General features: G+C 42.8%; 1 protein-coding gene across 3 annotated transcripts in view; it reads left to right on the top strand.

Moving 5' to 3' along the window:
- Positions 1-21,306, top strand: part of LOC119660601 (putative transcription factor capicua) — a 132,011-nt gene that overhangs the window by 40,684 nt on the left and 70,021 nt on the right. For all 3 annotated transcript variants that reach the window (XM_038069280.1, XM_038069279.1, XM_038069277.1), the window contains exon 2: positions 11,796-12,526. In XM_038069280.1, the coding sequence (XP_037925208.1) occupies positions 11,993-12,526 (534 nt within the window). In that variant the 5' untranslated portion in view covers positions 11,796-11,992. The remainder of the gene's footprint in view (positions 1-11,795; positions 12,527-21,306) is intronic.

Here is a 21,306-nt window from a genome sequence, read left to right as displayed (position 1 = left end):
GCTAGGCTAGCTAACGTTTCGTCTCTGAGAAGACTTGTTCCAGTTCTGAAAATTGGGTCCTCGCCTCTCTTTTCGGCTCCGGCGAACAAGCTATGTAGAAGAACCTGTATATGGGCTGCTCTGGCAAGCAGCAAATTTACCGGTGCTAGGAATCTTCTTAGCCGTTCCAGCATCATTGGCTTTTCGTAATCGCGACAAGCCAATTCACGCTATGAAAGAAATCTTGCGGTGGAAGAATCCTGTGTCCTGTGAGCCAATTGACATGACCCAAACATAAGGTTATTTGGCAATCCACATTAGCGTTAAATGCCATCAATTAAAGTACTAACTTCATCCATATCAATTAAAGTAAAACGATTGAATTTTGGAACGATGAGCACCAGCTAGAAATCGTAGGCTTTTTAGCTCACTCCTCCAAGAAGAACTGTTGTACATGTAGACATGTATACTCAACATATCAACAGATGAATGAGACCAATAATTGTCATATTTAGTAGGAGTAAAACATAATATTTAATTTCGTATGGTAAAGAATCTCAAACATGAATTTCTTAGAAAAGGTAGTAATTGAATCTCCAATTAAAATCTGATATTTGAATAAAACCCAAACTCGGTCCATTCCGACATGTCAATATCCCAAAATACATATGCCGTAACACATAGCAACCAAATAAATCAAAACCGAAAATTCAGGGCTTCTATTATGATTTTGTGAATTTTTTATTTAAGAATATTTGGATACACGATGGTTTCAACTACACATAGCTCGTAGTTTATATACGTTGAATATACTCGATATTCAATTCGATGTAGTACTGATATTTTACCTTTTGGAGAGAAGTATTTCGACGCAAAGGGGCAACTTTCATCTACAATATCTTTGCTAGAAATGGTAGGATTTCCACCAAACTTTCCAGTATGATGCTGAAATCCTATATTACAGCAAACCCACCTGGGTTGAACTTAAGCGACTAGGCGCAGTAAATTTTTTTATTTACTATTTTTGTTATTGGAACAGATATCGTAACGGAAGGTATTTCGGAGCCCAGATGCCATATGTAAGGTCTGTCGCAAAGTAAACTAGACTTTTTCAAAATTTCTCTTTATAGTAACACTATTTTTTGACGTGAGTGGAGATTGGAAAGTACATCCTTCAGCGTTCTGTCAAAATTTCATGACCGACGGACCGAAGTCGAGTTATTGCTTTATTAGTGACAATCCCTTTACAGAATCTATCGACAAATTAACTTCGCAGAAAGAACGGATATTCAGTTTTGTTTTAAACTTAGTAAAACTTTTACTAAGACGTTTGAATTAATGAAACAGATGTATGGTGACAATTGTTTCTCCCGTGCCAAAGTCCTTGAGTAGTTTAAATGATTGAAAGAAGGTTGTAACATCAAGGACGACGAATGTCGCGTTTCGTGACTACACCAAGTAAGATTGAAATTTTACGAGAATTGGTAAAAAGTCAGCCATAATCTTCGTTGCAATACATGGCAATTGAATTGAATACATGGAATTATCCACTTCATCGCATTTTGACGGAAAAATTATTACTCACTAAAGTTTGTGTGCGCTTTGTTTCTTACAAATTGACTGATGATCACAAAGTGGTCGGACTTCAACATCACAATGACTTGACTAAAGAATCGAAGATGGACCTAAACTTCAAAAGAAAGCGCCAAAGTGCCGAATTTAAAAATCTAAATGAGCCAGAACCGAAAAAAGCCGAGAATTCAAAAGTAAAGACACATTTGATTTGTTTCCACGATTCCAAGGGAAAAGTCCGCATAGAATTCATGCCACAAGGTCAAAGGATTAATGGGCCTTATTACCTTGGTGTAATGAAACGTGCGTTGGGCGTATTCGCCACGTGAGACTGCAATAGGGTGAAAACGGCAACTGGCGCCGTGAATGGTGGGACTTTGAAGAGCACCCCTCTCGCTCTTGCCATCCTAATGGCAATGTGCTTTTGTACTCAGGAAAGCCAAATGTTAGTAGACGCGAATCCGGTGTCACTTCTGATGGTACCGCGAGGGACACGAGTGAAGTCGGGTTCTGACAGATTTCGAACTGCAAGATTCCGGTCCTAATTAAGGAGCATCACGATTATACAATGCGATGCACCAACGAAGAATTCCGATGTAGTTGAGAAGGATGCTTTCTACGAGCAATTGCAAGTAGTTCAGGGGAGGCTTCCTAAAGGTGACATCGTGATAGGTGATCTAAATGCCAAGGTGGCTCTGACAGCACCTTGCTCGGACATGTGATTGGGAAACACGGGCACGGGCACAGAGCCTGCCATAAGGTTAGTTGGGTTTCGACTGGCCGACACCGCAGAAACAATTAGATCGGCCACTTCGCGATCAGCACCAGATTTGAGAGTTTTCCCATGGATGTGCATAATAAGAGAGGCGCTGACATCAATCTCGAAAATGATCACCATCTGATGGTCGCAACTTCTCGCAGAGTTAGGGACCTGCGACCCCCTAACTTCAACGCTTGTATGATTCAACTGTCGCTCGACAGTGGGTGGGGTTCCTCCCCTTGTGAGTGAAATGGTTTGTCACCGTAGCATGCGGATACGGACTGTTCCTCCAAGCAGAAGAAAAATCATGTCAGCCATCAATGCACTCAAGCGGAGTAAAACCGCGGGGCTTCGTGGTCTGCCCGTTGAGTTATTTATCACTGGACAGTTACTGCAGATCGGCTCCTTCCATTCGTACGGAAATCTTGGTAATCTGAGACCTTTCCCAGAGAGTGGAAGAAGGGGATGATGGTTAAGATTCTAAAGAAGGGCACCCGTTTTTAGTGTGACAATTAGTAATTCGTCGTAAAGATTATGGTGCAAATAATTCTGAAACGCATCAAAGAACATCTCGAATGCTTGACCGACAGAGAAAAGTTTGGTTTCCGCTCCGAATCCTCCTAAATTGACCACATCAACACCCTACAGATCATTTTAGAATGGTGCGCGGAGTTCAGATCGTCTTTGCACCTACTCTTCATCGATTTCAAGAAAGCTGTCGATAGCGTGCATTTGAAGTGTATCTGGAGTGCTGTGGATGGAGTGTGAGGATAATTCCGGAAAAACTTATAGCCATTATCAGAACAACATATGTATGATGTGACGTGCTGCTCCATCCAAAGGGAAATCCGCTAGGACTGCATCCTGTCATCGATGTTATTTCTTCTTGTTACCGGTGATGTTCTCGATGTGGACCTTGTCCGAAGGACGTGAAACAAATCAATGGACGATGACATCTTTCCTCAAACATATCGGCTACGCTGATAACATATGTTTGCTCTCTAAAGATAAACACGAACAAACCCAAAGTTTTCAATTTGACTCGTCTGCGTCGTTCATCGGGATACTCTGGCCAGATACTATCTCAAATTACGGCGCAAAACAGTAAACCGGAAGCGGAAGGACATTTCAGGTAATCGCGAACGATAGCGCGTAGGTGTGGTTGATGCGCTATACCCCACCAAAAGTATGTATGTATAGTGGGTCTAAATAGCAATATCAAAGCCAAGTTCCTGCACAGAATCCATTCCCTAAATTCATGCTAATCTTTTGTCGGCGACCAAATCATTAATGTTAGTTAAGTTGGTAATATCAGCTACCACGTTATATGTGTGTGTGGATATGTGTGTAGTAGGGGAGAGATACAGCTTTTGAGCACTCAGGCCGTGGCCCATTGTACTCGCCACCCTCATCTAACGGGATATTCCGGATTCGGTAACGTATCGCAGGATTTCCATTAGTGGATGTGATGCTACCCGTCGCAACTGGAGAACATCAGCACCAAAGATCTGATGTCTGATGCTTCCATAGGCAGGGCATTCACATAGGAAATGCTCCGTGAATTCCGCTTCCTCATTACAGGAAGAACATGTATCATTGCTAGTGGATTATGGCCTGTCAGAATGCCAACAATACACCTGCAAGTCCTCCAGCTTTTCGATAGGATAAACTTTGCGGTACACATGTTCAGTTCTAGCAGGAAAGATTTGGTGTGTCGAGCAACATTTAGGCTCTGCCACCTGTCATTGTGGAAAGCTTGTTCCCAGTTTTTGAAGAGAGATTTAGCCAATGTTACTGATACTTCAATTGCTGGTTCCGGTCCCGGCATGGCGGAGATTAACCCCTCGTCATACTACCCTACCTTCCCTAGGTGATAGTTCAGCCGACAATGACCAGTGAGAATTCCCACTATGATTCGGAAGTTCTTTTTGGTGAGGTTTAAACAATTCTTTGGGCGCATAGGTTCGTATCCCCCAATAAGCACCCTGGACTACTCTCTCCCTGGTAGGCCCGCTCAGTATAGTTCCCTCGACCGTTCCTCTTCATTTCTTAGAGTCCTAGCCATGAAACCGTTTCCGATTCTACAGAAGGGTTCTGGCCCATGAAAGGCGTCCCTGCTCCCTTCTTGCCTAATTCGTCCGTCGCCTCGTTGCCTTCCAACCCAGCATGGCCTGGAACCCAAAGTATCCAGACCTTGTTGGACGCCGAGTGTATTCAGTCTCTCAAAGCATTCCCATAGCAGTTTAGAGCTCACCTGGTTGGACCTAAGTGTCTTGATCGCTATCGGTAAGAATTGCAACGTTCTGCCCCCTATAGTTCCTTCGGAGATTAAAGGAGGCACATTTGCCTATGGCGTATATTTCCGGCTGGAATATGCTAGTGTACCTGCAATTTGGCTCCAAAGTAAATTTTGCTTGGACCAATGACGCCAGCACCCGCTCCCTCTACTGTGAGGAATCCGTCAGTGTACCAAGTAATCAGTTGCTGCTTTAAGCCGTATGTCGCAGCCACGGTCTCCCAGTTTGCCTTGTTACTCCAATGTGTTTCAAACTTCTTATCTAAGTTGTCATGTTATCCCTTGGTATCAGTAATTCGGGATACCACCTAGAAAGAATATTAATCTTCCTTCGGTTTAAGCAGCTCCCCGCCTCACTGATACTCCCGGCCATCCTGAATATTGCCCTCCTTGCCTGCATCTGATACGCACGCAGGTCAGTTTTTGGAGCTTATGTAATTCCCTGGCTTGTTTGCTGAGTTTGGTTCTTTCTGCCCAGATTACCGCTCTATAGGTAATAATTGGCCTTACTATTGCAGTATATATCCAAAGTGGTATCTTCGGGCTGCAACACAATTTTTTTCCTGCTATGGATCTACAAGTCATCAGAGCCCTCGTGGTTTTCCGACATGTGTCTTCCAGAGTAATTTTTGGTCTAGCGTAATTCCCAACTATTTGACCTCTGTTTCTCGTTTCACTTACATATCATGTAATCTTATGGCTCTCAGGTAATCATGCTTACGTCTCCTAATGAATGGTGGTTTTGGCTGGGTTGATCCGCAGTCCCACCTTCCTGCACCAGGCACTAGTAACCCTTAGTCCAGTTTGGATTCTATCACATAGGGTATCTTCATGTTTGCCCGTACAGATTAAAACAATGTCGTACACGTAACCCTGGACGTGTGTTCCATTATTTGTTAGCACGTCCAGGAGTTCCACTACCATACTCCACATTAGCGGCGATAGTACCCCGCCCTGTGGACAGCCTTGAGTAGTGTTCATGACAATAGAACTTGTAATTGTCGAGGACCATCATTGTTCTTCGCTCTCAAAATGGAGATGATGCTCTACAGTTTCCTGATATGACTGAATTTCAGTCTATCTAGGAAAAAATGGAGGGCCATATTGTGACTTCTCCTGAGCACATTCAGACTCTTTTGGTCCAGTTCGAATACTAGGTTGAAACCCTCCACATTTGTAGATTTGTCCTTCCTGGCATTCATGAACTTTACCCTCCAGTGTCCAAAGTCCATGCCCGGGTTCTGTTCACTCAGCATGCGGATGATGCCTTCCTTCGAGGACCCCCCAACATGTTCTGTCCTGTGTAGCTCAGTGTTCACAATAGTGAACTTGGGTCGACCGCCGGAACTCACAGCCGGGATTGCCTGCTGGAGCCACTTTAAGGCAGCCTCGTCAGTGCACTCCAAATGGAGAAGCCCATCGCGAAAACCTTGATTGTTATATCAAGGCATTCCTGGAGGATGGTAAATTGTCCCTCTGACATTTTGCCATCCTTGGAGGAAACTCCCACGGCAGGAGACAGAACATAGGGTGCAGCTTGCGCAGACGTCCTCTTCCTTCCCGCCTTCGTGTCTGTATTCGTATGAGAGGGACCAGCTTCATTGAGATCTCTCTCGCTGATTTGATTACCACCCGGCACACCGGGCAAGATGCGTGGATGTAAGCCTTGGTGCCGAGGACAATAAAGCGTTGGCGAAAACAAATATGTTGGTCTTACGTTTTTTGCGCGCATTACCGCTGACAGGAGAGTCTAGTGCGTCCAGTGTGGATCTCACCGGGTTTATCCCCACCTTCCGCCGTGTGATTCCGCTTCCTTGCGTCCGATTTCTCTGGACATTACTGCACCTAATGGTACAGCCACGTCCATGTACTCATTTCTCAAGTGTCAAGCGAAACTCCCCCTTTCCATTTTCTAATCGACTATGAAAATGAAACTACGTCAGTTGGCAGTCAAAAATGACGTTTACTGAAAGGAAACATTCTTTTTTCATTCCGATCTAGGTGTATCTATTGCGCCGGTTGTTTCGAGATGGTAAAAAGGTAGTTGGCTTAAAATTACTGGCGCCCGCAATTTGGGTTTTCTAAGGATTCAAGGATCCCTGGAATGGCGGAATCCTGACTTAAGAAACTTTGATAAACCTTTTCAAATTTTTTTAACAAAATATTAATTTTATTTAAATTTCCAAAGTGTTTTATAATCTATATGACCTTGAAAGAAGCAAAATTCATAATAATTTCCGTTAATTATGCTGAAAGTCACGTAAACACACACCGTGATGATAAGTTCAACTTGATGACGAGAACAGACTAAAAGAGCACCGTCGTAATTGATAAGAATCACACTAGCATTCCCTGGTGTATGGTACAAATATACATCGTTAAAAAGCCCCAAAAGAAATATTGTCTAATATTCTCAGTGAAGCGTTAATAATAAGTAAAGGTCAAGATAAAGTGCTGAATGTAGTGAGCGCAATTACCGTCATTTAGATTTATAAAGTTTATAAGAAGAAAGTGCCGTTTGAATGTGATGTCAATAGTATGGATTTCAAGCACTTAACTGGCATTTACCGCAAACGAAAATCATATGCTCAAAATATACATCAATAGTGCGGCTCATAGAACAAATTAAAAAAAAAAAAGTTTTAGATGGACTGATATTATGAGCGGTCAAAGTTCGTAACGCAGGAGTTACAGATATCGCGGTTCGATTCTCATTGGTGGTTGAGATATTTGTTCTGCAGACTGAATATTGGTTATCCAACAACTTTACTGTGGTTGAGCGCCTGAGTCTAATTAAGGTAGTAGTCTCCGACGAGCCCAATGATCTAACGCCTTCTAAAGCCTTCAGATGGGGCTCTTGTGTCGTTATTATTAGGGATGCGTTTTATGCATATTAGCAAATACACTTTGGACATGAGATTTGTACAACACACCCCATTCAGGTGTCTGGGGAGTCTCCCTTAAGTTCAACATGCAGCAATCTAATTTGTGGTAATAGGTATAACCGTTTCGGTGTGCGTGTGATAGACGGACAGATAGTAGATACTAACCTTCGTGCGTGTCTCCTGGTCATCGTGTCTATGGTGGTGCTGGTGTATCCGTTCTTCCTTGCAGTGTCCATAATGTAGAGTTTTTCGCTCCGGTAGTCTTCCTCCTTGAGTGGAATTGTTAAGAGGCGGTGGATCATCGTGCATTAAGCTGCCATTTTATGCTGGTAGCTTTGGATCGAAGTAACCGGGATTGTACGCTGAGTGCTGGTGGGTTTCCTGAAAATAGAAAAGGAAAATTATCCGTTTTAACGTTTGATTAATATATCTAAGAAAGGCAATTGGTTGTTAACTTCAATCTCATCAGTGAAGGTTATTTTGGGGTGTAGCGTGTTGATTTTATCCAACATATTTTGGATACTTGTGTCCGGGATCACTGTTAAAATGTCATCCCCGTACCTTAACCATATATTTGGCAATACGTCCTGCTCTATTTTGTCCTCCAGTGATGCGAAGAAGATTTCACTTAGGAGTGGGGAGAGAGGATTACCCATCGCTACACCCGAGGTTGTCTTGAAGTATTTTTCCCTGAATGTGAAATAATTTTCATTCATGCAGAGGGAAGCCAACCTCGCATATTGTTTAGCCTTTCTCCTCCTTTCTGTTGTCGAACCAAACCGTAGTAGCCACTCTTCAAATTTTGTTATTGCCTCTTTTACAGACGTACTGGGAAATAGAGCTTTGACATCAAATGACACTTGGCGTTCATTATTCGCCAAAACCCCCACTACACTCAATATTTCAATCAATTCTTTCGAATTTTTGACAGACTGTTTCCCGTTGATAAACCCCAATTTTTGGCATTCCTCAACCAAACACTTCGCAATGGAGTTAGAATTTGCAATAATCTCCCTCATTTCATTGCCTGATTTGTGTATTTTTGGTTGGCATCTACTTCTGGGTAAAGAGGGGTTTGGCATCCGCAGCCGGGCTGGGCTATCAACCATTAAAGAGCATTCTTTTAGCGCTTTCTCTACTCGTGGTAGTGGGTCATTCCTCAATTCAAAGTATAATAGTTTCCTCCAGTCAACTTTTCTATTACTAGGTTGTCATAATGTTGCTTATCGATAATTACAATCGCATTACCTTTCTTATTCTGCAGTTCTCGTACATTATTCGTTTCCTGCTGGTCAGCAGACTTCTGAATCTTATTTTGGTAAGCGATGGCTTTTGATAATTTGTGCTGGATTTCCTCCTTCGCTTCGTTGTTCAACTGGCAGGTCAGTTTTTACGGCGAAGTTCCAGCCCTTGTTGAGGAGATCCATATCCTCATTGCTGAAATGAATAGATGATTTATTAATAACTTTATTAGGAATAATAGGAATAGTACTTACGGTTGGTTTTTCCTGTCTAGTGCGCAGTTTTCTATCAACAGGTTGAGCTTCTTCCTTAGAAGCGAGTGACCAGGTTTCCTCACACCGTACCACCAGAGACTTCATCTACTCGTCTTTGATTTATCTAAGAATAGCTGCATTTGGAAGTGCAATAGTCCCTATGTACTCATCCACAAAAGGTCTCATCTCAACGCGCAGAGCATCCGTCTGTTCTCCACTCAACCCCTCCACTGGTTTGCGGTGTCCTATGCAGATCCGATCACACAAACTGTCATAAAACCAGTTCCGTTTACGTCTCTGGCTTTCCTAAATGGTGTAGAAGAAATAGCTAGTGGTAGGGCTTCCTTTGTAGTCCCTACGCCACTATATGCACTATTCTTTGCGCGGAGCTTCATTGTCGGAATGCATACTGAAGATCCTTTGCGAGTAGAATATCATCATTGTTCCTCGCTCTCAAAGTGGAGATAATACTCTACAATTTATTAATATGATTGAATTTCAATCTAACGAGGAAAAGTTGGAGCACCATATGGTTACTGCCCCTGAGCATATTCATACTCTTTTGGTCCAGTTCGAATACCAAGCTAAAACCCTCGTGGATGGGACGATATCCCCTGCCTTCTTTCGAGCACCAGGTATATAACATACGATATGTTTTGTTCTGCGCAGCTCCGTATTCACAATAGTGAACTCAAAGCCGGGATTACCTGCTAGAGCCACTTTCTGGCAGCCTCATCAGTGCACCGTAAATAGGAAGGCCTACCGCGAAAACTTTGATTGTTAAATCTTGGCTTCGTTCCAGGGTCCAGCATTTTTTTCTACAAGCACTCCAGAAGGAGGGTATATCGTCTCTCTGATATTTTGCCATCCTTGAAGGAAACTCTCACCGCATCAGTCAGAAATGAGGCTGTGCATACGTCCTCTTCCTTCCCGACTTTGTGTCCATATTCCTATGGAAGAGATCAGTTTCGTTGAGATCTCTCTCGCTGATTTCATCATCTCCCGACACACCGGTCCTAATCTCCACGGGGCGCGCAGACGCGTTGGTCCTACGCTTCTTGCGCACATTACCGCTGCCAGTGGAAACTGGTGCGCCCAATGTGGTACCACCGGGGTTACCAGTGTGTCCCCAGCTTCTGTCGAACATTCTACTGCCTTGCGTCCGATTTCTCTAGACATTATCGCATCTGGTGGCGCAACAACATCCATGTCATCATTCCCAAGGTACTTCACCTTCTTCCGCAGTGGCTTCCTCTGCTACCAGCTTGGAGCCTTCCCAGGTTCACAGTAGCGTCCACGTTATCAGCTTCATTTTCTTCCATTCTTCCTGGTAAGGGTAAAGGTGAAGGTTCTGACAGGCAGTATTCAGCCTGTAGTCTCTCTCCTTAGTGGCTGAACTTTCCTTCTGCCAAGCCTTCCTTTTCCGCTTACCGGTAGATTTGGGCTAGTACCGTAGTACCTACCGCGATCGGGCCGGCCATATTCAGATTTCTAGTTTCTCAAAAGGTGAGAATTTCTGTATTCTTTTTTTTTTAGCTGGCCGCGCCCTAAATGCAAACTACGACAGACTCCCCCACCAAAACAATGTTCTGTCCGAGGGAGAGGATAAGCAGATACTCCCTAACAACTGATGTTAGCATCCGAAAGATAGAACAGAACCAAGATTAAGGTTGCTTACAATAGCTTCAACTTTAAAAATATATTTTAGAGTTTTATAAATCTCCATAAAACAATTGCCCTATAACGTTGCAAGCAGGTATTACGAGAGAAGACTGCAGCTTCTACGTTCATATCAACTCCATCGTCATCAATTGTACCGAATCACCCCCACAAAATTGAAACTCAATTATATAATGAGCTCGAAAAATAAACAAACAATTTACGTCCAGATATTCGCAGCAATATCTTCTCCAAAATACTTATCTATTTGCCAGTATCTCCATTCACGTCTGCAATACTCCCCGCTTATAGGCCTACGTTGAAATTAAATACGTTAGACTGTGTATTCGGAGCTATCTGCACTTATCATTGGAAACATCTGCGCAACGATAATATATATGTATGTCGCAACTGTTGATAACATCAAGCGTAACTTGGCGAATAATAAACGCTTTTAACACTTTGAAGGCGATAGTCGGCACCATCATAAACCCTTGCGAATTTTGCTTTTCCTTTTGCTTGGTTGGAGATGACCCTCTGATTGAAGTATCGAAGTATTGCTCGGAAAGTATGCATATATTTCCATCTTAATAAAATAAATCCCTTGTTGGAAATTTACTTTGTATTTAATTAATAATTAATTGACTACACAAACAATAATCCAACAAAATCACACGCAAAATAATGCAATGCAGATTTAAAGAAATAATGGCTAATAAATTATTGGAAAATGACATGGGAGAGAATCTTTCGGGAAGCACAATTGCTGTAAACGTGTCTTCCTGGAAGGCAAGTCTAGTCAAATTCAGAGTATTCACACGAACGTCATCGCACTGATAACTTTATCAAATTCATGCCAATAAAATGCAAATCATAACAGTTGTGCAAATACGAAACGGAGCAAAGTTACGGACTAAATTCGCGTTCAATATCTTACCTGAATAATCACCTTAATCATGATAAATAACAAATTTGAAAGAATTCACCCTGAATCACTCTGAAAGGGAGGGAAGATACTCGGATAATTTTGTATTGCAAAATGCAAAATTTTCTCCATTTTCCATTTCAATGATATGCCAATATCTTCATTTTTTTCTAAATAAATATTCATTGCAAAATATCTCATATTTTCTCATTTTTATCTACAGGTCCTTCAGCATTCTCTAAAAGTCATGGATTGGAAAACAAAGAAGTCAATTTGCCTCTCAAGTGATTTGTGAACTTGATATTTTTAAAAAATCAAGGACGTGATATCTATCGATGAAAAAGATATAACGAGAAAACGAACTCAATGGTGTTGGGATAGATAAAAAAAGTGTAAGAGCGTGAGCGTGGGTGGTTTAAGATGCACGTACCCTCGCTTACTTCAAACATAAACTACACAAATGTAACCGTTTCAACTTCAGCATCATCATCAGCACAGGGCGCAACAGCTTCATCTGTTGGCGGGGGACAAGCTCATGCACAATCACACCAGCAACATCACCGACAGGTTACTCAACAATATCAACAACGTCATCAAAAAGTACAGTTGCACCACAATCAACAACAACCCCTCCCAAAGCAGCAACATAGTGCGTTACCACTCTCAGCACCACCCTGCTCTTCGCCAGCATCATCGTCGTCGACGCTAACATCCTCATCAGGATATTTTAATCCTCCATCGTTGTCGTCAGCGTCCTTGACGTGTTCAACATCTTCATACCCAACGACAACTACATCCATATCAGCTCTAAGTCAACAACAACAACTAGTGCCAACATTGTCGGCAACAACGGGAATAGTAGCCGAGAATAACAGGAACAACAGCATTGGTAGCAAGAGTAATCAACAGCAGCGTCATGGCAATGTCCTACAAGAATGTGATACGGAGGAAGAGGTAAGGGTGTTTTCTTTGTCAACATACTACTTGAAATTTTACTCCTCACCCCAACTCAACTCCCCACGCTGCTTTTCTTTTCTCCATTCGCCCTGGTATTGCACCCTTCGCGTAGCACCTTATTCTCTAAGCCATCCCCAATTCCAAAGCGAGGGAAATCAGATGATATTGTCTTGATTTACCATTCTGTTATCAAAACGTCTCCTATAGTCCAACCTACCCTAAGCACAACCGTATATGCCTATGGTTGCAAGAAGGGTGGTTTAGAGCGCATGGAATATGGGGGGAAGAAATGTTCCATCTTTGCTCAAGCACCAAATGGGAGCTAAGGGCGAGTCAACGTAATGGGAAAGTCATTTTATGTGGCATCACAAAGCGTGTTGAATGATTTTTCTATCTGGCTTCAACCTCCAACCAAATTAACTCTCATAGAGGGAGCAAGGACGAGAGTTACCAATAACAGAAAGCTTTCCACTTTTATAGTCATCATATCTTATTCTCTCAAATCTGAATAATAAACTAATACACATTCCTAGTGTCCTAGTGAAGTTAGAATTTTTTTTTAATCATCTTTTGTTTGACGTCATTCATTGTCGAGCACACTTAAACTGCTCCCCATTCTCTCCGCTTCTTATTAAGTCTAAAGAAGTTGTGAAACCGGAAGCTGGACGCTTCAAGTATGAAAAATGTTGTGCTTTTATAAAGACATTTGGGTGTGCATTTGTTCCATTAGTACGTAGCACGTAATATATGCCTATGTTATGTAAGAATATCCAGGTTCAGGTGATATTGACATTCAAAGTCAAATTCAAATTTGAAGCAACAAATTTGACCTATTATAACCACGTTAGTATTAGTGCGATTTCCACCAAACTTTGTAGGATCATGCTGCATGTTATACTCCATATTGTTGTATGATGCTAGGATGAGCTTTAGGGGGGTTTGCAGCCAATTACTAAAAATTATAGTATTTATTTGAACAGATATCTGTATGGGGAGTATTTCGGAGCCTAGGCACCATATGGTGGCAGCTTTGTGATTTTTTCAGATTTTTCGGTTGGGTAGTTTCGAAGAATGGGTCCATTAAAGAAATGATTACTTTCGACCCCCCGCACTCCCCACCTTTCCAACAAATGTTGAAACGGTTTCGGAAAGTACTAACCGATACCTTTCATTTGATACCCCACATGACTATATTTGATGAAAAAAAATGTACACCCTTGTTTTAGATGTGTGGAGACCCACCTTAAAGTCAATGTAAAATTATGTAACTCACTGTATGCGTGAGCGTTTACAGTTCCCACGTTTGCACCAAATTTGGTGTGAGTCGCTACAACCATCTCCGAGAAAAATGCATGTGACGGACAGAAAGGCAAACAGATAGTAAACCGATTTTAATAAGGTTTTGTTTTACACAAAACATATTGGGTCTTACCCAAAAGCTACGTATTTACTTCTACCCCACAGTGTCACATGTCGATCCTTGGGAACAAAAATAATAATAATACGGCGGCTAGGGCAGCGTTGGCACACCCATTTGATTCCATATCGCTGCTTCAAAATATAATCCCGACAAAGGTACAGTTACGTTCCTGGTGGTGTTCTTAAAGGCTGATTTTATAACCACAATAAGACCTCGGCTGTGGCAAGCAACAACGGTGCCAATCTACACTGAGTGCTTGGCACAATATTCTTACTGGTGGATGCAAGACCTACCTAAATCTCTACCGAAGTAAAGAGTACAGCATCCGAGTTGAAAGGCACCTCCCCGTTTAAAGCCCGAAGGTATCTTTGCCTGCTTGGACGTAACCACAGCACCTACGAAATACCCACTAGGGGATCAACCGCTAATAATCGGGATAAAAGTATATGAATCAAGACTTGTAAATTCAGGAAGCTATCCCCTCCTCGAAGGGTTTCGTGGCCAAAGCCACTTGGATGAGCCTCCGTGTCGGCTCGGGTCTGATGTAACTCTTGAACCATTCGCCTACTATCAGGTTGTTGCACATGAAATGGCCCATTTGGTACTCAAATTTGAAACGACTGTAAAGCCTACAAATATTTATTTAATTAATCAAAATAGGTGCCAGTCATTTCAGAACACTTCTCCCAGCGAGATACAAGAGCATGTATGCCAGTTTTATCGTGTTGATAAACTCGTCGAAGGCAATTTTGATGGCCTCTTCATTCCTAAATTGTTTTTCCGGCAAAAAATGATCCAAATGCTTAAAAAAGTGGTAGTCGGTTGGCGAAAGGTCCGGTGAATATGGTGGGTTAGGCAGAGTCTCATACTGCAATTCGTTCAAATTTTGAACCGTTGTTCTGGATACATGAGGTCGTGCATTGTCATGAAGGAGTATCACACCATCTCTGTTGACTAATCTCCGCCGTTGAATACTCAATTTCTGGTGGATTTCCTCGAGTTGGGCACAGTATTTCTGTGCATTTATCGTTTCTCCAGGTGTCAAAAAGAATAGAGGATAACTCCAGCTGTAGACCACCAAACAGTCACCATTACCTTCTTCAGATAGAGGCTCGGTTTCGGCATATGCTTCGGTAGCTCATCAGTATCTAGCTATTGTGATGATCGGCGACGATTGTCGTATAATATCCACTTTTCATCACATGTCACTATTCTGTGCAAAAAGGGATCTCTTCTGTTGCGGGAGAGTAAAGAACTGTAAATTTCCATTCGAAGCGCCATAGTTTGTTCTGTAAGGGCATGCGAAACCCATTTGTCGAGCTTCTTCACCTTCCCAAGCTGTTGCAAGTGTCCGGAAACTTTTGTCCCGTTTAGCGCGAATACTGTACGCCCGGTTTCTCTGCAATGTCTCTCAGAGACTGATGTTTGTCGGATTCGACTAGCAACCGCAGCTCGTCGTTGTCAATCGATGGTCCTGAAGGTTTACGTCGCCTGACCGGAATTTTTCGAACCACCGCCGTGTGGTTCGTTCGCTTACCGCATCAGGTCCAAATGTGCTGTTAGTGTTCCTGGTCACCTGTAGGTTCTCCTCGACCACTTAGTTTTGCTCGGCCGTCGGGGTTCCTGCTCCTTCTTCTTCTCTGTAACCTCAGAACACCTCGTAGTGTAATAAGCACATGGGCATTGTTCCGAAGCTTATATTTCAACCAACTTAGCACCCTCTGCCCGGTAGTTACGCTGTTCATTGATCTCTATATGTCGGCTGTGTGCTGGGGAGCTCTTCGCTTAGACGAAGGGATTTATGTGGTCATTCAGGATCCGAGAAGTGATCCTAATATTAGTTGCCTCTGGACATTCATGTTTGTTAGGTGTGTAAACTCCAAGCTAGAAACCAAAGTCTCACCTCGCCTCTCAGAACATGTCCTAGTCCCTGCATACAAGCAGCAAGCTGATCATGGAAATATGTTCGGTTTATCAATCAGAATTGCCGTCTCGGAAAGTTGATTGTAGTTCGCATATTATTTTCAGCTAATGTTCTGGGACTTTCGCACAGTCTGCTTCAAACCGTGTTAAGTATACGGTTCTGCAAACGAGCTCCATGTTTGAGGGTTCTCGATGGATTTTCCCATTGCCCACCACCACCAAAACCCCTGTGCATTTTGGAGTAGCCCAACTGCTTGACACTTAGTGCAAAGGTCAGGTAAAATCGGGCATCTGCCGAGCTGGTGGGAACTCGAAAAAAAATAATTGCATCAATATACCAAGCCTGCTTTGCGACGGTCCACACGCGCCGAAACATCATCTACATAACAACCAAGCGCAACTCTTAGCAACAGTTGCAAAGATCTAGCCCTAGGTGAGAGATAATTTCCATCCTCATCTGGTGCTCTCATGGACATCAGGGAGCGTTCTCAGGTAATACCTGAATATTCGTAACAGTTAACGCGGAAAGAAAAAAAAAGTCTACTGTATCTACTATATCTCCCCATTATATGAATTATAAAGAGAGATCGAAAACTGTCAGCCTGAACTCAAGTCGATAATCGGAAGATCGGCGCACATGTAACGTTGGCTAGTATAATATCCAGCTCCGCGTAGGTTTTCGTTAGGATTTGGCCCCTGGTGTTCATCGCCAGGCTTTTCTTCACCGTAAAACTTACATCTCATATTGTGATATTTAATTTGTCTTCCATATCCATGTCCATATCGCGATCTATCCCTCATCCACATAGCGCTACTGTATTTTCAGTCATCATCATCAACGGGGCAACAACCGGTATCCGGTCTAGGCCTGCCTTAATAAGGAACTCCAAACATCCCGGTTTTGCGCCGAGGTCCACCAGTTCGATATCCCTAAAAGCTGTCTGGCGTCCTGACCTACGCCATCTCTCCATCTTAGGCAGGGTCTACCTCGTCTTCTTTTTCTACCATAGATATTGCCCTTATAGACTTTCCGGGTGGGATCATCCTCATCCATACGGATTAAGTGACCCGCCCACCGTAACCTATTGAGCCGGATTTTGTCCACAACCGGTCGGTCATGGTATCGCTCATAGATTTCGTCATTGTGTAGACTACGGAATCGTCCATCCTCATGTAGGGGGCCAAAAATTCTTCGGAGAATTCTTCTCTCGAACGCGGCCAAGAGTTCGCAATTTTTCTTGCTAAGAACCCAAGTTTCCGAGGAATACATGAGGACTGGCAAGATCATAGTCTTGTACAGTAAGAGCTTTGACCCTATGGTGAGACGTTTCGAGTGGAACAGTCTTTGTAAGCTGAAATAGGCTCTGTTGGCTGACAACAACCGTGCGCGGATTTCATCAACGTAGCTGTTATCGGTTGTGATTTTCGACCCTAGATAGGAGAAATTGTCAACGGTCTCAAAGTTGTATTCTCCTATTCTTATTCTTCTTCGTATTTGTATTTTCAGTACAGTTCACAAATAACCGTTACGACTATATTCGACTCTTGAATGATTTGTAAAAGCAGGTCCTGAGCTACCTTCCAGTGGTTGAGGTTGCTGTGTAACTCCACATCCACGATGACCAGCAGCTAAAGAGTTGGAAAGAACATTTAACCGTACCACATCCGATGAACTTTATATTTTGTGGATAAAATGGCTAGCTATCGGATACGGACTGTTCCTTCAAGCAGAAGGGAAATCATCAAATACTATCTGGAAAGCTTTATCGTTGCTGTTTTCCTCCGGATCCGCCTGCATTAACGGATCATTTTGGAATAGTGCTTCTTCTTTTGTCCCGTTTAGCGCGGGGTCGGCTCGTTGTGATCAGTTTCGCTATTAGGCTCTATCAAATGCCTGATCTGGATCTCGAGGCTTTTAAATCCCCATCCAGCGTATCAACCCAGCGTTGTTTCGGGCGGCCTTTTGGACGCTTATCATCGACTTTGATGTTCAGAGCAATATTGACAAGTGAGTTCTCGTTACCGCGAATTACGTGTCCATACCATCGAAGACGCCTCTCTCGCAATTTTTTCACGATCGGAGTTTAAATCTTCGCTTCACCTGCTCTTCATCAATTTCGAGAAAACTTTTGACAGCGTGAACAGGGTATGTATCTGGATTGCTCTCCGCACGAGGGAAATTCCGGAGAAACTAATAGTTATTATCAGAGCGACATATGATCGCGCAAAATGTCACGTGCTGCACCGCATCTTGTCACCGATATTATTTCTTCTTATTATCGGTGACTGATCGGCCTGACCTGGATGCAATCGCGAGGCTTTCAAATTCCCATCCATCGTATAAAGCCAACGTTGTTTCGGCCCGCCTTTTGGTCGCTTATCATCGACTTCGATGTTCAGACCAATCTTGGCGAGTGAATTCTCGTTAGCGCGAATTTCGCGATCATACCATCGAAAACGCCTGTCTCACAATTTTTCCACGATCGATGCAACTTCATATCGATCGAGGATATCCTCATTTCGGATGTAATCAAAACGTTTCATCCCACTAGTCCAACGTAAGATCTTCGTCTCCATTACTGCAAAACGCCGTTCATTGCCTTTTATAGTCGTCCAACACTAAGAACTATAGAAAACGACATGACGGACGACATCACAGTAAATTTTAAATCTAAGACATTCGTTGATACGTTGATGACAAAAAACACCTGTTCATCCAGGTTGCGCTAATGCGCGAACCAAGTTCACAATGCAGTTCTCCATTGACTGAGATATTTAAATCACATTGACCCGGGATATTTAAATCGCTCAGTTCTGGGCAGGTCAATACCATTGACAGTCATTGTGTCTACTTGATGATGATCGATCGTCAAAAATTCAGTTTTATTTAGATTCAATCTGAGATCGTGTTGCATGAAACGATCACTCCATTTTTGCATAAGTTGCTCAATATCATTTTTGCTATTACACGCTTGGAAAACATCATCTGCATAAAGCAGTATACCAGGTTTTCAATAAGTTTTGCGTTTCTGTGAGAAAAACACAATTTTATGGTTTGAAATCATCATCAACGGCGCAACAACCGGTATCCGGTCTAGGCCTGCCTTAATAAGGAACTCCAGACATCCCAGTTTTTCGCCGAGGTCCACCAATTCGATATCCCTAAAAGCTATCTGGCGTCCTGACCTACGCCATCGCTCCATCTCAGGCAGGGTCTACCTCGTCTTCTTTTCCTACCATAGATATTGCCCTTATAGACTTTCCTGGCTGGATCATCCTCATCCATACGGATTAAGTGACCCGCCGACCGTAACTTATTGAGCCGGATTTTATCCACGGCATGATGGTCATAGCATCGCTCATAGATTTCCTCGTTATGTAGGCTACGGAATCGTCCATCCTAATTTTGGGGGCCAAAAATTCTTCGGAAGATTCTTCTCTCGAACGCGGCCAAGAGTTCGCAATTTTTCTTGCTAAGAACCCAAGTTTCCGAGGAATACATGAGAACTGGCAAGATCATTGTCTTGTACAGTAAGAGCTTTGACCCTATGGTGAGACGTTTCCAGCGGAACAGTCTTTGTAAGCTGAAATAGGCTCTGTTGGCTGCCAACAACCGTGCGCGGATTTCATCATCGTACCTGTTATTGGTTGTGATTTTCGACGCTAAATAGGAGAAATTATCAACGGTCTCAAAGTTGTAGTCTCCTATCTTTATTCTTCCCCTTTGACCAGTGCGGTTTTATGTTGTTGGTTGGTTGGTTTTTGGTGCAGACGGTGCTCGATCTGGATGAAGACAGTTTGTACATCTCAGGTCGTTCTTCCCCCAGAGTGCTGACGCTGATGGCCTTACGCAATGTGATCGGAAGGCAGAAGTATCAGTCTCACATGGCTGGCTACGCATGCAGTGAAACCCACTGTCTCAAGATGAGCGACGAGTGGGTCTCCCCAAAAACACTTGGCGCAGAAATAGAGAGAAGTAGTGTGGGCATCTCAGCAAATCCTGAGGAGAGCTTGAGCCCATTTCGGTGAACCGCTAGGTGTGATGGACGCGTCACCACCATCTGCAACACGTTAGGCGTGTATGCTCCTTTTTTCCTTGCGCAACGGAGAGTGTAAATCCCATGTACAATCCTTGATGAGGGTATCCAATTACCAGGTGAATGTTGCTGCATAGTAGCCAAAAATGCGTCATCTCAAATATCTCTTTACAAATTTCTACTCCCTGAGTAGCTACATTTTCAAACTTCATTTTAACTTGCTCACCATAATCAAATGAATCGCTGCTTCCATCGATAATAGTAACAGCGGTCGGGGTATCCCCATATGCCATCTTATGATACGCTGTTCTTTGTCGAGTTGATATACGTATCTTCCTGTGAAGTACCCTTGTCTAAAGCCTTGCATTCGGTTGTTAACGCTTCCTTTTAGGCTTTGACTTGCTGCTGGCACTTTTTTGCTTAACCCCGAAAATCATCACCTTGTTGCTGGATTTATTTAATTCGAGCATCGACCACCCTTTCTGTGTTTATCTGGTAAGATTTATTTCAAATCTGATCAAATCTACCAAGAGAATTTCTACTAGTCTACTGCCTCTATCATATTGGAATCCATTTCAGTTTCCATGCTCACTATGGTAACACTCTGGTAACAACGTTCGAATAATCAAAGCAATCATCCAAAGGACTGTTACCTTCCTAACTCTTCCACACTTTTCTAGTGTGATCCTACAAAGTCATGCGATAACCAAGGCCAGAAGGAATATATGCAAGGGCAGATTTCAATGGAATTACGTGTGGCGCGCTCTTATACTCATTCGCCTGATTCAGGATTCCACGGGGATAATGATCCCAGATCTATCTTCCAACAAATCGATTTTCATTTTTATCCTCTCCATCATGATTTCTTTCTCAATGCAAAAATCATAGGGAGAAAAACGTTTGCAGAGTCAGTTTTTGCAGAACTCATTCCACTTTTTAATTTTAAATGCACATTTCCCGGGTTTTATTCGTATTCACCTCCCCGTTCGCTCGTTTCTAGATTCGCGTGTGCTTCTATCTCCACAAAAAGTGGAGGAGAAGAATCCGACGAATAGGCATATCTTCATAATCTGCAGCTTTCCTACTATTGAAGGGGATGTATTGTGATGTGATATCCCAGGTCGTTAAACTCCTTCAAAAATATCTCTTTGTTGCTAGTGGTAGAGGACGATGCCGCTTGCGTCCTTCGTAGTAGCCTTTGAAAGGATAAAATCTACGTGATTGTGCATACATTGGTTTTTTTTTCTCGAATTTCAAGCTGTTGTTAAGATATTGAGCTAGCATTGATGTCATCGAAAATGTGGTAACAACTCCAAAGGATCGGTTCTTCTTGATATTTATATCACAAAAATATTGGGTTGGGGAAAAAATAATGTCGTATTTGTGATGGAATTTTA

Source organism: Hermetia illucens, chromosome 6, assembly GCF_905115235.1.
Source record: "Hermetia illucens chromosome 6, iHerIll2.2.curated.20191125, whole genome shotgun sequence".
Lineage (NCBI taxonomy): Eukaryota > Metazoa > Arthropoda > Insecta > Diptera > Stratiomyidae > Hermetia > Hermetia illucens.
The sequence above is the reverse complement of the archived record's forward strand: the minus strand, read 5'-3'. Positions and strand labels throughout refer to the sequence as shown.